This window comes from Ranitomeya variabilis, chromosome 1 (genome assembly GCF_051348905.1).
Source record: "Ranitomeya variabilis isolate aRanVar5 chromosome 1, aRanVar5.hap1, whole genome shotgun sequence".
NCBI lineage: Eukaryota > Metazoa > Chordata > Amphibia > Anura > Dendrobatidae > Ranitomeya > Ranitomeya variabilis.
Window position 1 is genome coordinate 654,709,897 of NC_135232.1, and position 16,056 is coordinate 654,725,952.

The following is a 16,056-nucleotide window of genomic DNA, read 5'->3' on the forward strand; positions in this document are numbered from 1 at the left end:
TGGATGAACTGCAGAGATCTACAGCTGAGGTGGGACAGTCTGTCCATAGGACAACAATCAGTCGTACACTGCACAAATCTGGCCTTTATGGAAGAGTGCAAGAAGAAAGCCATTTCTCAAAGATATCCATAAAAAGTGTTGTTTAAAGTTTGCAACAAGCCACCTGGGAGACACACAAAACGTGGAAGAAGGTGCTCTGGTCAGATGAAACCAAAGTCGAACTTTTTGGCAACAATGCCAAACGATATGTTTGGCGTAAAGGCAACACAGCTCATCACCCTGAAAACACCATTCCCCACTGTCAAACATGGTGGTCGCAGCATCATGGTTTGGGCCTGCTTTTCTTCATCAGGGACAGGGAAGATGGTTAAAATTGATGGGAAGATGGATGGAGTCAAATACAGGACCATTCTTGAAGAAAACCTGTTGGAGTCTACAAAAGACCTGAGACTTGGACGGAGATTTGTCTTCCAACAAGACAATGATCCCAAACATAAAGCAATCTACAATGGAATGGTTCACAAATAAACGTATCCAGGTGTTAGAATGGCCAAGTCAAAGTCCAGACCTCAATCCAATTGAGAATCTGTGAAAAGAGCTGAAAACTGCTGTTCACAAACGATCTCCATCAAACCTCACTGAGCTCGAGCTGTTTGCCAAGGAAGAATGGGCAAGAATTTCAGTCTCTTGATGTACAAAACTGATAGAGACATACCCCAAGCGACTTGCAGCTGTAATCGCAGCAAAAGGTGGCACAACAAATTATTAAGTTAAAGGGGCCGAAAAATATTGCACGTCCCACTTTTCAGTTTTTGATTTTCCACAAAAATTTAAAATAACCAATACATTTTGTTCAACTTCACAATTGTGTTCCACTTGTTGATTCTTCACCAAAAATTTACATTTGGGTTCTTTGTTTGAAGTATATGTGGGAAAATGTTGAAAAGTTCCAGGGGGCCGAATACTTTCGCAAGGCACTCTATATTGATAGTACCGGTCAAAAGTTTAGACGCACGTGTTCATCCAATGGTATTTAAGCAAAGCAGAATAGGTGTTAAATTGTGATGAGCGAATATACTCGTTACTCGAGCACGCTCGGGGGTCCTCCGAGTATTTTTAGCGCTTGGAGTTTTAGTTTTTCTTGCCGCAGCTGAATGATTTACATCTGATAGCCAGCATAAGTAGATGTTAGGGTTGCCTGGTTACTAGGGAATCCCCACATGTACTTATGCTGGCTATCAGATGTAAATCATTCAGCTGCGGCAATAAAAACTAAAACTCATCTAACGCAGCCTCCATCCCTCTCCTCCTTGGTCAGAGAGCTCTTATATAGCCTGGATGTGTGTTTTGAGTCATTGTTCTCTGGCAACACAAATGATGACCAGATGAAATGGCATATCGACGAAGAATGCTGTTGTAGCCATGCTGAATAAGTGTGCTGTGACTTTCAAATAAATCAACAGTGTCACCAGCAAAGCACCCCCACACTATCACATTATCCCCTCCATGATGGGCCTCAGAAATGTAGACACCATCCTCTATCCTTTTCTCCTTTTCTCAAAGACATTTGATTTGCTACCAAAAAGCTCAAATTGCGACTTCTCATACCACAGTACAGATTTCCACTGATCTAATGTCCAATCCTTGAGTTGCTCAATCCAAACAAGCCTCCTCTTCTTGTTTACGGTCCTCAGTGGTGACTTTTTTTGCAGCATTTTGATCATAATGGTTTGATCTTTGCAATCTCCTCTGGACATGTGCATAATTTATGATGGCTATTATCTGAGGTGCTGTCAATTTGCTGTTTTTGAGGCTGGTAACTCTGATGAACTTATCCTCTGCAGTAAAGGTAATTCTTTATCTTCCTTTCCTAGGGTGGTCCACATGAGAGCCAACTTGATCATAGCTTAATTGTCTTAATGAGTGCATTTGGGCATACCTTCAAAGTTCTAGCAATTTTTCAATTTGGCTGACCCTAATGTGTCTTAAAGTAATGATGGACTGTTGTTTATTTAGTTTAGTGGTTCTTGCCATATTCTTGCTTAGAACAGTTGCAGAATATGGCTTATCTCAATATGTAACTGTGTACCAACAATGTCTCTGCAAAACACATCTGATGGTCGCAAACACTTTCTGAAGACCGATGATTCTACAAATAAACTCTTGACAAGACATACCTGTTCATTGTAAGCCATTCCCTGGTGATGACCTGATAAAACTCCTGGAGAGAATGCGAAGAGGTGTACAGCTGTCATAGGAGTGAAAGGGGGCTACTATGAGGAATTTTAAGATTCAACATATGTTAACAAGAATATTATGTATGTGTGTGTATATATGTGTATATATATATATATATATATATATACAGTTAGGTCCATATATATTTGGACAGAGACAACCTTTTTCTAATTTTGGTTATAGACATTACCACAATGAATTTTAAGCAAAACAATTCAGATGCAGTTGAAGTTCAGACTTTCAGCTTTCATTTGAGGGTATCCACATTAAAATTGGATGCAGGGTTTAGGAGTTTCAGCTACTTAACATGTGCCAACCTGTTTTTGAAGGGACCAAAAGTAATTGGACAATTGACTCCAAGGCTATTTCATGGACAGGTGTGGGTAATCCCTTTGTTATGTCATTCTCAATTAAGCAGATAAAAGGCCTGGAGTTGATTTGTGGTGTGGTGCTTGCATTTGGAAGGTTTTGTTGTGAAGTAAACATGCGGTCAAAGGAGCTCTCCATGTAGGTGAAACAAGCCATCCTTGAGCTGCGAAAACAGAAAAAGCCCATCTGAGAAATTGCTACAATATTAGTAGAGGCAAAATCTACAGTTTGGTACATCCCGAGAGAGAAAGAAAGCACTGGTGAACTCATTAATGCAAAAAGACCTGGGCGCCCAAGGAAGACAACAGTGGTGGATGGTCGCAGAATAATCTCCATGGTGAAGAGAAACCCCTTCACAACAGCCAACCAAGTGAACAACACTCTCCAGGAGGTCGGCGTATCAATATCCAAATCTACAATAAAGAGAAGACTGCATGAAAGTAAATACAGAGGGTTCACTGCACGGTGCAAGCCACTCATAAGCATCAAGAATAAAAAGGCTAGACTGGATTTTGCTATAAAACATCTAAAAAAGCCAGCACAGTTCTGGAAGAACATTCTTTGGACAGATGAAACCAAGATCAACCTCTACCAGAATGATGGAAAGAGAAAAGTATGGCGAAGGCGTGGTACAACTCATGATCCAAAGCATACCACATCATCTGTAAAACACGGCGGAGGCAGTGTGATGGCTTGGGCATGCATGGCTGCCAGTGGCACTGGGTCACTAGTGTTTATTGATGATGTGACACAGGACAGAAGCAGCCAAATGAATTCTGAGGTATTCAGAGCCACACTGTGTGCTCCGATCCAGCCAAATGCAGCCAAACTGATTGGTCGTCGTTTCATACTACAGATGACAATGACCCAAAACATAAAGCCAAAGCAACCCAGGAGTTTATTAAAGCAAAGAAGTGGAATATTCTTGAATGGCCAAGTCAGTCACCTGATCTCAACCCAATTGAGCATGCATTTCACTTGTTAAAGACTAAACTTCAGACAGAAAGACCCACAAACAAACAGCAACTGAAAACCACCGCAGTGAAGGCCTGGCAGAGCATCAAAAAGGAGGAAACACAGCATCTGGTGATGTACATGAGTTCAAGACTTCAGGCCGCCATTGCCAACAAAGGGTTTTCAACCAAGTACTAGAAATGAACATTTTATTTAAAATTATTTAATCTGTCCAATTACTTTTGGTCTCTTTTAAAAACAGGGTGGCACATGTTAAGGATCTTAAACTCCTAAACCTTTCATCCAATTTTAATGTGGATACCCTCAAATGAAAGCTGAAAGTCTGAACTTCAACTGCATCTGAATTGTTTTGTTTAAAATTCATTGTGGTAATGTCTATAACCAAAATTAGAAAAACGTTGTCTCTGTCCAAATATATATGAACCTAACTGTATATTAATCGTGTTGATCTCTCAGTTTGCCCCTTTTGTTTTCAGTGTAATTAACCTGATGATAGTAATAGTAATTATACAGTGCCAACCTCACATTCCACAGCACATTACAATTTGGAGATTCACCTGATGATGAGCCTTTGGTTTCTCGTTTTGTCATCAGATTCTTTTTTCCGTTCAGTATGTTTGCTGCTCTCTTAGGTTCAGCATCAAAGGAGCCAATTTTCATCCTTGTCACTACTCTTATGTCTGTACAGTGATTAAAAAAAAAATGTACCAATCTGGGAGTGGGGGGCGTTATATTTGTATTCAACAATAAAAATTACTGGTATTACTCTCTTTTTCCCCCCCCTCCCCCCCCCAAAAAAAAAGTCATCTATTAACCTTACTGAATTTCTTTGTCTGATTCCTGTAGTGCCCAGCTTGGGCCGGCTGGCTGGCCAGGTAACTGCAGTCTTCTCGTGTTGCGTGTGCTTGATGTCAGTATGTGGAGATGTGTCTGTGTTACATCTGGAGACCTTATGGAACTGAGGAAAGGGGAAACTGTTTGTGGGCTTCTGGGGGTCGATTCGGCTCATTAACCCAGCGAACTCTGATTTACATGGGTCAGAGGTTGCTGTATGCTCACTTGGAGGCTAAGGAAAGTATTAGATCTAAAACTGATAATCATCCATAGGTTAACCCTGTCTTTTGTGACCACCTAAAACATAATGCAGGACTTGGATTCTGATTCTTTGCTCATGTAGAAACATTTTAAGTCCCGATTCATCATTGCCTTTGCGCCTGTTTTTTTTTTTGTCTAGTTTTTTCAGTATATTTTATATGTGGTCGCCTGTTGTTTTTTTTTTTTCGTTTTGTTTTCTGCTTTGTGGCCAGAATTTAGCAATTCCAGATGTTTTCCCCTGATTCACCAATTGTAACTTTTTAAAGAATTACTAAATTTGATTCAACTTCTTTCCAGTCCCCATTCTGGTGTGTACTGGACAGCTCCTTTTTAACTGCTAAAGTGCCCCACATAAAATAAAAAAAATATATAAAATCCTCACTTGCTAGATTAGTGTTACTCCAACCAACGTCTATACCATCCAGTGTGACCGCTGCAGCCAATCAGTAGCCACTGATTGGCTGCAGCCTTCACTATTCTTTCAGAATGGAAAAAAAATCTGCAATAACTATAAATCTAAGTTTAATTGGCCTCAAGTGGCTCATGAGATTAATACAAATATTATAAAATTTTAAAGTGAAAGTCGCAAATATTACATAAAATTCCTTAATTGGATTTGACCTAAATATTGTAAAAATATAAATCACATACCAGTAATTACTAATCACTTTTTACATATTTGTAGCTCCATAGCCATAATAACTGGTACAAAAGATTTCTTTACTTTTTTTTATTTTTCTTTGCAAATCAAGAAAATCATATGTTCACCAAAATGCCACCAACTCTATAACTATTTTTATGCGATGACATATAACATAGTAACATAGTTATAAAGGTTGAAGGAAAACTTTAAGTCCACCCATAGCCTAACCTAACATGCCCTAACATGTTGATCCAGAGGAAGGCAAAAAAGAAACATGTAGCAAAGAGTTAGCTCCACATTGGGGAAAAAAATTCCTTCCCGACTCCACATACGGCAATCAGACTAGTTCCCTGGATCAATGCCCTATCAAGGAATCTAGTATATATAACCTGTAACATTATACTTTTCCAGAAAGGTATCCAATCCCCTCTTAAATGTAAGTAATGAATCACTCATTACAACATCATACGGCAGAGAGTTCCATAGTCTCACTGCTCTTACAGTAAAGAACCCGCGTCTGTTGTTATGCTTAAACTTTCTTTCCTCCAGACGTAGAGGATGCCCCCTTGTCCCTGTCTCAGGTCTATGATTAAAAAGATCATCAGAAAGGTCTTTGTACTGTCCCCTCATATATTTATACATTAACATAAGATCACCTCTTAGTCTTCGTTTTTCCAAACTAAATAGCCCCAAGTGTAATAACCTATCTTGGTATTGCAGACCCCCCCAGTCCTCTAATAACCTTGGTCGCTCTTCTCTGCACCCGCTCCAGTTCAGCTATGTCTTTCTTATACACCGGAGACCAGAACTGTGCACAGTATTCTAAGTGTGGTAGAACTAGTGACTTGTATAGAGGTAAAATTATGTTCTCCTCATGATCATCTATGCCTCTTTTAATGCATCCCATTATTTTATTTGCCTTTGTAGCAGCTGCCTGACACTGGCCACTAAATGTGAGTTTGTCATCCACCCATACTCCCAGGTCTTTTTCATTGATGGTTTTGCCCAGAGTTTTAGAATTAAGCACATAGTTATACATCTTATTACTTCTATCCAAGTGAATGACCTTACATTTATCCCCATTAAAGCTCATTTGCCATTCATCAGCCCAAGCTTCTAGTTTACATAAATCATCCTGTAATATAAAATTGTCCTCCCCTGTATTGATTACCCTGCAGAGTTTAGTGTCATCTGCAAATATTGAAATTCCACTCTGTATGCCCCCTACAAGATCATTAATAAATATGTTAAAAAGAAGAGGGCCCAATACTGACCCCTGTGGTACCCCACTGCTAACCGCGACCCAGTCCGAGTGTGCTCCATTAATAACCACCCTTTGTTTCCTATCCCTAAGCCAGCTCTTAACCCACTTACACATATTTTCCCCTATCCCCATTTCTCTCATTTTATGTAACAACCTTTTATGTGGCACCGTATCAAAAGCTTTTGAAAAGTCCATATACGCTACGTCCACTGGGTTCCCTTGGTCCAGTCCGGAACTTACCTCTTCATAGAAATTAAAAAAAATCTAAAGTTATTACTGACATATAAAAAAAATTTAAAGTTATTACTGCTAGGATTTAGAGAGGTAAAAACTATCAATTTCTGTACTATTATAATAAGTTATTCATCCCTGTATTACTACGGATAAGTTACTGGCACATGTCTATTATCCCTGGCATTGCCACCAATAAAAATGCCCCATTATTTTAAAAGCTGTTATTAATGGACTGTGTTAAATACCAGAGGAGAGAGATTGCAAAATCGTCCAGTCTGCTTCAGTGTACATTGCATTGCTTTGGTAGGGTCTGAAACCTGATCCACTGTCAGTTAAACAGATCCTGGCTGCCCAGTGTCTCCCCTGTCCCATATAAAATCCTGCTTTGGTTACATGGGAACATCTTTAACACATCAGCTCGTCTTACTCCCAGGGTGCCTATAGCTGGGCAATGAATGGTAATTCCTAGTGTTTTGTGGCCGCCAGATAGTTAGCAGCAGAGTCACAAGTCAATATAAAAGAAAAAAACCCATGATGCTCTTGTAAACAGCCGTCAAATCATTTTGCTCATGGTAGATGCTGGTATTTTCCCCCATTTTAAGCAAAGTCTGCATTCAGTCTATACCCAGTTCCTTTGACACAAATGAAAATAGTGTTTCACCTATATGGGACACTTGATACAATTTTCTTTAGCATAAATAAATTATTTATTGCAGCTCACAGAATACGATCTGGGATTGCCAACTTTGGAAAAAGGGTCACGGAACAGAAGCAACTCAATACAACTGAAGACCCAAATACATATCAGATAAGTCAGTCGGATCTGCCAATGTCAATGGGATTGGCTGACCAGCTGATGTTTGTGGGAGCCTCCTGACACATGGTGTAAGGGGAGAGGAGGATTTTTTTGTATGACTATAGGTGGGACGATAAGCCACTGCCACAGAAATCTGATGGCAGCTCTCACATTGAGAACACAGGAGGAGCATTTGACCGGAGAAGTCGGAAAAAATAGCTATTGGCCTTTTGGCCAACATCTATCTAGTATGTATGTACAGCGTAAGGTCTATGGGGTCATGCAGGCATTTGTGCAAATCGGTCCGATCTCCGATTGCAATGCACGAACTGGCCATGGCTCTCACATGAATTTTATGAAGCTGTCACCCTCTGGTCAGAAGAGCCACGGCCAGTCTGTGCATTGCAATCCGAAGTTGGACCGTTTTGCACGGACGGTCAGCATGAGCCCTAAGGGTACCGTCACACAGTGCAATTTTGATCGCTACGACGGCACGATTCGTGACGTTCCAGCGATGCATTTACGATATCGTAGTGTCTGACACCCTACTGCGATCCGGATCCCCGCTGAGAATTGTACGTCGTAGCAGATCGTTTGAAACTTTCTTTCGTCGTCTAGTGTCCCGCTGTGGCAGCATGATTGCATTGTGTGACACAGGTTGTATACGATGTGCGCACAGTAACCAATGGCTTCTACATCGCAAATACGTCATGAAATTATCGCTCCAGCGCCGTGTATTGCAACGTGTGACCGCAGTATACGACGCTGGAGCGATACTTATACGACGCTGCAACGTCACGAATCGTGCCGTCGTAGCGATGAAAATGGCACTGTGTGACGGTACCCTTAGTCACATGTTGGCGTGACTTTTAGCAATGGCTCTAAAATGTGAATGGGGTGCAGGCAATCTATAGATTTTCCACTTTACTGTAAATTTATTGTATCATCTAGGCTCAAGACGTATGTACAGTATAATGGATAAATGTCTTATTGCTGCCCAACAATCACAAGGATGGAAATCCCTATTCACACATTTGAATGCATCAGTGGTAAAAAGGATGAACTGTCAAGATCCTTTATTTTTTAGGCAAAATGGAAATCAGAATCAAAAAGTATTTCATTTTTGAAGGACATCAAGGCTTGTTCACAAGTTACCTTTCTTTTTTACTTTTTTTTTTACCGTGCTGTGATTTTAATGCAGAAAAAAATGCAATGTTTTACAGTACCAGTAAAAACAATGAGATTTCTCAAATCTTAGAAATCATAGGCACACAGTGCCTTGCGTATTTCCATCTGCTGTGCATTTTTTTCAAATCTGCATCATGTCAATTTTTTCAACGTTTTTCACCCATTCGAATTAATGGAAAACAACACAAGAAAAATGCACATAAAAATGTGGCAAAAACATTTTCCTGCCAAGACTTTGTTTTTTTGGTGCAAAAAAATCTGCTGCAAATACTCAGTGTCCACATACTTACCTCCATGCATTAACTAGACAGCCCATTTTGTTAATAGAGTTTATATATCTTATGTAATATTTTTTGCGCCTTTTTAAGAAACCGACATATAAAAGGATCACTGTGTATATAGCAATCACTGAAACAATTATATAGTGTAAATAATATAAGATAAAAGACAAGATATGCTGGAGAATAAAATGGAAACAGAAAAGTTTTCTGCTGCACAGAGATCATAAAAATGGTTTGTTCAAAGGCTTAAAAATGTGGACTGCACCTTTCTTCTCGTGTAAATCCCTCTACGATCATTAAACACAAAAAACGAGAATGTCCCTGCTGCTAAATTGGAGTCCAGAGGAGTCGGAGGCAACAGGATCTGAAGATCAAAATTCCAGACATAGCAACGTGAAACCTGCCACTAACTGAGTGCATCCTGTCCCCATCCACACTCTGCAGGGAAACCGTAGGACAAGGTGGGTCTGTGGGGGCAGTGAGCACATGGAACAATCACTTTTTTGTGCGGCTGCATTGTTATTATGGTGTTATTGCCATAGGTGTGACATGTTAATGATCTTGGTGAGTGGTGTACCTGTTCTGTTGAGAGCACAGATGTAGCCCCAATGCTAGTGCTCCTACTCTGACAACACATACATTTGACATCTACACTCACCGGCCACTTTATTAGGTACACCTGTCCAACTTCTTGTTAACACTTAATTTCTAATCAGCCAATCACATGGCGGCAACTCAGTGCATTTAGTCATGTAGACATGGTCAAGACAATCTCCTGCAGTTCAAACCGAGCATCAGTATGGGGAAGAAAGGTGATTTGAGTGCCTTTGAACGTGGCATGGTTGTTGGTGCCAGAAGGGCTAGTCTGAGTATTTCAGAAACTGCTGATCTACTGGGATTTTCACGCACAACCATCTCTAGGGTTTACAGAGAATGGTCCGAAAAAGAAAAAAAATCCAGTGAGCGGCAGTTCTGTGGGCGGAAATGCCTTGTTGATGCCAGAGGTCAGAGGAGAATGGGCAGACTGGTTCGAGCTGATAGAAAGGCAACAGTGACTCAAATCGCCACCCGTTACAACCAAGGTAGGCCTAAGAGCATCTCTGAACGCACAGTGCGTCGAACTTTGAGGCAGATGGGCTACAGCAGCAGAAGACCACACCGGGTACCACTCCTTTCAGCTAAGAACAGGAAACTGAGGCTACAATTTGTACAAGCTCATCGAAATTGGACAGTAGAAGATTGGAAAAACGTTGCTTGGTCTGATGAGTCTCGATTTCTGCTGCGACATTCGGATGGTAGGGTCAGAATTTGGCGTAAACAACATGAAAGCGTGGATCCATCCTGCCTTGTATGGAGCATCTTTGGGATGTGCAGCCGACAAATCTGCGGCAACTGTGTGATGCCATCATGTCAATATGGACCAAAATCTCTGAGGAATGCTTCCAGCACCTTGTTGAATCTATGCCACGAAGAATTGAGGCAGTTCTGAAGGCAAAAGGGGGTCCAACCCGTTACTAGCATGGTGTACCTAATAAAGTGGCCGGTGAGTGTATATTCAATATATTTGAAAGTTTAGTGACATTAGATCACAAGCTTTGCAAAAAAAAAGTTTGTGTCAGGCTCCTTTTACAAGCATCAATCTAGCGAGACAATCCACGCTGAATTAAATGACTTGTTGGTCAAGCTCACGGATACTATCTGTGGGCAAAAAAACCCCAAAATTAATGGTGTGACCGTCCTATGTGTCCTCCATTTCTACATCAGGGTACTTCATGATTGTTGTATCTTGCAATTCTGTTCCTATTTGCCTGATAAACCTGACACAACAGATAGGGAGGGGAGAAACCCTTCGGGACACTGTGCAGATGGTTTGGGGAACTACAGATTTGTACATTGGAACCATAACTATTTATTTTGCCTTTGATTTCTCTTTCAATTTTTATATAGTATCTGTAAAACGTTTGGACACATTCGTTCATGCAATGGTTTTCCCTGTTCTTATCTGAATCTGCATATTGTAGATTCAGACTGAAGGCAACAAAAGCCTGAAGAGACACATATGGAAACAAGGCTATAGAAACACGTGTGAACCAAACCAGAATTTGTTACAAACCTTAGAATCCTCATCCTAGCCTGTTTTTACTCTAATGACAGCTTTACACCCCTTTGCCATTCTCTCAAGCAGCTTCATGAGGTATCACCTGTAATGGCTTCTGATGAACATGTATGCCTTGTCGACAGTTCATTTATGGAATCACCTGCCTTTAGAAAGTGTTTGCGACCATAGGGTGAGTTTTTCATAGGCAGTGTTGGTTCATAGTTCCATACAGTATTGAGCCATATTCTAAAATAGAATAGCAAGAATATGTGAAGAATTAGAGAAACCGTGCATGCTTACTTTTAATTAGGATTCGTCAGTCTTAAAAGTTACTAGGAGCTTGAAGGTATCCTGAAGAGCAGTCATGAAAGCCATCAATAACAAATTATAAATGTGTCTCTCATGAGGACACGAAGATAAGTTCATCAGAGTTACCAGCCTCAAAAAATGCAAATTGACAGCTTGAAATCTTGCTTTCTCAAACAAGAAGAGACTTGTTTGGGCCAAGCAACACAAGGACTGAAAGTTAGATCAGTGGAAATCTGTACTGTGGTCTATAAATCCAAATTTGAGATTTTTGGTATCAACAGTCGTATCTTTGTGAGACGTAGAGAAGGTGAGCAGATGGTTTTTACATGTGTGGTGCCCACCGTGAAGCATGAAGGAGGAAGTGTGCTGACATGGAGGTGCTTTACTGGTGACACTGTTAGGGATTTATTCCAAATTTAAGGCATACTTATCCAGCATGGCTACCACATCATTCTACAATGACATGCTAGCCCGTGTAATTTTCACTTAGTGGGACCATCATCTGTGTTGCAAGATGACAATGGCATACAACACAACTCCAAGCTATGTAAAGGTTTAGTGACCAAGAAGGAAAAGGATGGAGTGTTGCGACAGTTGGCATGACCTCCAAATCACCCAACCACAGCTCAATTGAGTTGGCTTGGATTAAGTAGAACCAAAGGGTGAAGGTAAAATGGCTAACTCAACAACTCTGGGAACTCTCAAGACTGTTGGAAAGCCTTTCTAGATAACTGCTTTGATGAAGCAGCTGAGAGAATGCCAAAGGGGTGTAAATCTGTAATCGGAGTAAAAGAGGGGTTCTTTGAGGAATCTAAACTTTACTAGTGATGAGCGAATATAATCGTTACTTGAGATTTCTCAAGCACGCTCGGGGGTCCTCAGAGTATTTTTTAGTGCTCAGAGTTTTATTTTTTCTTGCCGCAGCTGAATGATTTACATCTGTTAGCCAGCATGAGTACATGTGGGGGTTGCCTGGTTGCCAGGGAATCCCCACATGCACTTATGCTGGCTAACAGATGTAAATCATTCACCTGCGGCTAGAAAAACTAAAACCCCGAGCACTAAAAAATACTTGGAGGACCCCCTGAGCATGCTCGAGTAACGAGTATATTCGCTCATCACAATTTAAGACCTATTTTTCCTTGTTTCACATGTTTCTTTATTGCTTATGTCCATATGTGTTTTTCCTTGGTTTTGCTGCCTCCTGTCTGTATTTACAATATGCAAATTCCAGTAAGCACAAGGAAATGTATTGTATGAACAGATGGCCAAACACTCACATGGCTTAGCAGCATGGCAGCTTTTATACATCACTAAGCAGTATAGCTGTGAATCCACCACTGTGGTGAGGTAATCCATTTACTAGATGGCTGCAGCACAAGTCTTTGTCTCTTCTCTGCCTTAGTTCACTCTGCTCCTCCCTCTTTAACCCCTGTTCATAGACTTTAATAGGGAACTGTAATCTGATCCTTCAGTGAGTTAACCATTTTTCTTGTTTTTAGCAAGAGTAAATTTATCAGCTTTTCAGAGTGAATGATGAGTTCTGAAGAAGGGGAAAAGAAGCATATATTTTATTAACATATCTTACATAGTTTCTTCTATTTGTTTGAACTATTGAGCTATGCAAAGTTTGTTGTAATAACAGTGACCATTATCATGGATTTTTCTTTTTCAATTTTCTTCAAACCATAGGACTGTACAAACTAATAAATAAGATCACCATTACATGCCATGCCTTATCCTGCGTTATTGCCAGCTCTCCAATACTGCCTCTGGTCACACTTTACAGGCTGCTGTGATGACGTCACGTCTGCAGAATTTGTGTCCGATGCAGCCAATCACTGGGCTCAGGGGCTCTAATTTATTAAGATTTTATTAATACTGTGTACAAATTCAGACTGATCTACTAAACGTAACTATTACTAAATAATAATTACTTTTTTTCATCTCTTTAGATTTCAGATCCAAAGAAATACATCTGATCCTTCCAATTATAAGAGCTTGGGTGACTGTTTCAAGAAGATCTATCGCAATGAAAGGTAAGTGGGGATCATGCATTGAAAACATGGACATAGAATGTACAAAACGGAGGCTTCGTTTTACAGAAGCTTAGGGAGAACTCATCTTGGTTACCCTTTGGACTTGCTCCCAGTATCCTTTGTAAACAAACATTCCATGTAACCCTAGCCTAAATGCCACTTATTAGTATATTAAGCCCTATTGTCACTGAGTCATCCGATTGCTTGGTGAGATCAGTAAGGCTGGATTGAGTGGGTCGATATATGGACTGCAATGCCCAGACTGACCCTGCGTCTCAACTTAAACTTACAGCCTTATATGTGCTTATGAAGCTGTGAATTTGGGTCAACAGACCGGGGATCAGCCCATTAAATTCCATTTAGAGAGCGAAAAGGAGAGGAAACAGGCAGAGGCAAACATGAAAAGCTCATGGTGAACTTTCTAACAAGTCTTTTACCTCACCCTAGAAATTATTCACATCCAGTCATCTCCATCTAATATGCTTAAGGTTGCTGATGCTTTTCTCACTGTGCTAAACAATGAAGAGCATGTATCACTCTCTGTGTGCTTTGTTGTGCATGTTAGAGACCACAGCAGCAAGTCTGCAGCACCCAGCAGATTGCAAATTAACAGAGATCATCCCGAGAGTAAAACTGATTAAATACGAGGTACAAGTGATGTAATGACCAGATATAGTGTACACGCACAGGACAGCTTATTCTCAAAAATTACTTGAAAGTATGGTCACCCTTTAAGATATGTTACTAAGGCTGTCGGCCTGGGACATAAATGATAATAATAATAAAAATAAGACATGGGAGCAAGGAAACCATGCCACACTGAGATAGACAATGCTAGAATCCTGGCTGAAAAATGCATACTGATTCAGACATCATTTGGTTACCAGCTGTCACATATGTGAAGCGATCTCCATCATGGTGGTTCTATACCAGAGTAGTCGCATGTGAGGGAGGATTACTCTGGTATGTATGTGATTGGGCAGAATGCCAGGCTTGTATACATTACTATTGCAAGGATCTATTAATAAGAAGGAAGTCAGAGATTGGTGACTACACTTCAGAGTTTCATGCTTCACCTAAAGCAAATAGCAGTTCAGGTTCCTGGCATGTGATGGGCCCGTGCTTCCTACAAAGTATCACGTTCCTTAATTTCTACACTTAATTGAACTGAAAGAAAAGAATCAATGGCAAATCTAGAAGACTATGAGTAAATGGTGGACAAAGATTGTCTCTCGCTCTGGATGACCTCTTCTGTCCTGAATTTGTGTCCGTAGGCAAGGTGTTGATTTGAAAGGCATTGTTTAATCATTTGTTTCCCCTGTTGTGGCTCTGTAGGGAAATTAAATAGCTAGAGCGGGACTGATAAAATCCTTAATAATATTAGGCAATAACATTTTCAAAAAGAAATAGACAACCATTCTGATGTGGATTTTCAGCATAAGTACAACAGCTTCACCAGGTCTGAGAGATTTACTTAATAATGTATGCTGTTTGCATTGTGATATATCCACTTTAACCATCTGCTGTCCATTACCCATTCCCACAAGCTTTTGGAATAACCATTATGTTGCGATAGAGGGTTAATCCTACTCCATTCTCTTCCACATCAAGAGGTGAGCAGGACACAAGGCGTCATGTGTGCTGATACCTGCCAGTATATTTTGCACCTGTCCTGTTTTAATGAGCGGGACAGATGTATGATTCCTGCCAATCCTCCGTACATCTCAGCACGAGACTGGGACAGGTGCATGAGACGTGTCCCAGCAGGTATTGGTAAATGTGATGTCACTTGCCCCGCTCACCTGGTGAAGTGAGCAGAGAAGGACCTTTAATTCCTTGCCAGTTTTTCTTATTTATTCCCTAGAATCTTTATTAATTAGTCTAATTCCTATAATTAAGTTAGAGGGGCAGCTCATGCGTGATGTTCATCTATTAACCAGTGTGAAGAGCTTCTACAACCATATCTCACACTTTGCACAGATGAGGGGCAGCACCCCCAAACACAGTGTCTGCAAATTGAAATTCTGCTTTGGATGTTATCCTAAGTCATGTGGCAAGGCTCGTTAAGGGGAATCTGTCAGCAGGACTGTGCACAGTAACCTACACACAGTGTCAGGTTGGCGCTATTATACTGAATAAAATGATACCTTGTTTGATGAAATCCGTCTTGTGGTTGTTTCTTAATCTTTATTTTTAGCTTTGTGTTAATGATATGCTCCTGTCCTATGGCGGGGCTGGTGTATGTGGCGCTCTGATTACACAGGTCTGCAAAAAACAATTTTTCAAGAGCTGTTTTGGTTATTCCATGTAATCTTTATGTTTTTAAGTGCAATGAGTCCGAAAATGACCTCCGTTTTGTCATAGGACATCACGTTTTCTGACAATTTAAGTAACTATGTTAAATAAGACAATACCTCAAAATAAATTTAAATAGACTCATAAAATTAATTTTTTATTACAAATGTTTCATGAAAATCATTTTTTAACTGCAATGAGCTCACTAACACACACTAAAATTGATTCTTCT

General features: G+C 40.3%; 1 protein-coding gene across 1 annotated transcript in view; it reads left to right on the forward strand.

Annotated features, from left to right (window-relative positions):
- The window catches only part of SLC25A21 (solute carrier family 25 member 21), a 577,980-nt gene that overhangs the window by 416,884 nt on the left and 145,040 nt on the right, over positions 1-16,056 (forward strand). The window contains exon 4 of the mRNA XM_077262656.1: positions 13,446-13,529. Coding sequence (XP_077118771.1) covers positions 13,446-13,529 — 84 coding nt within the window. The remainder of the gene's footprint in view (positions 1-13,445; positions 13,530-16,056) is intronic.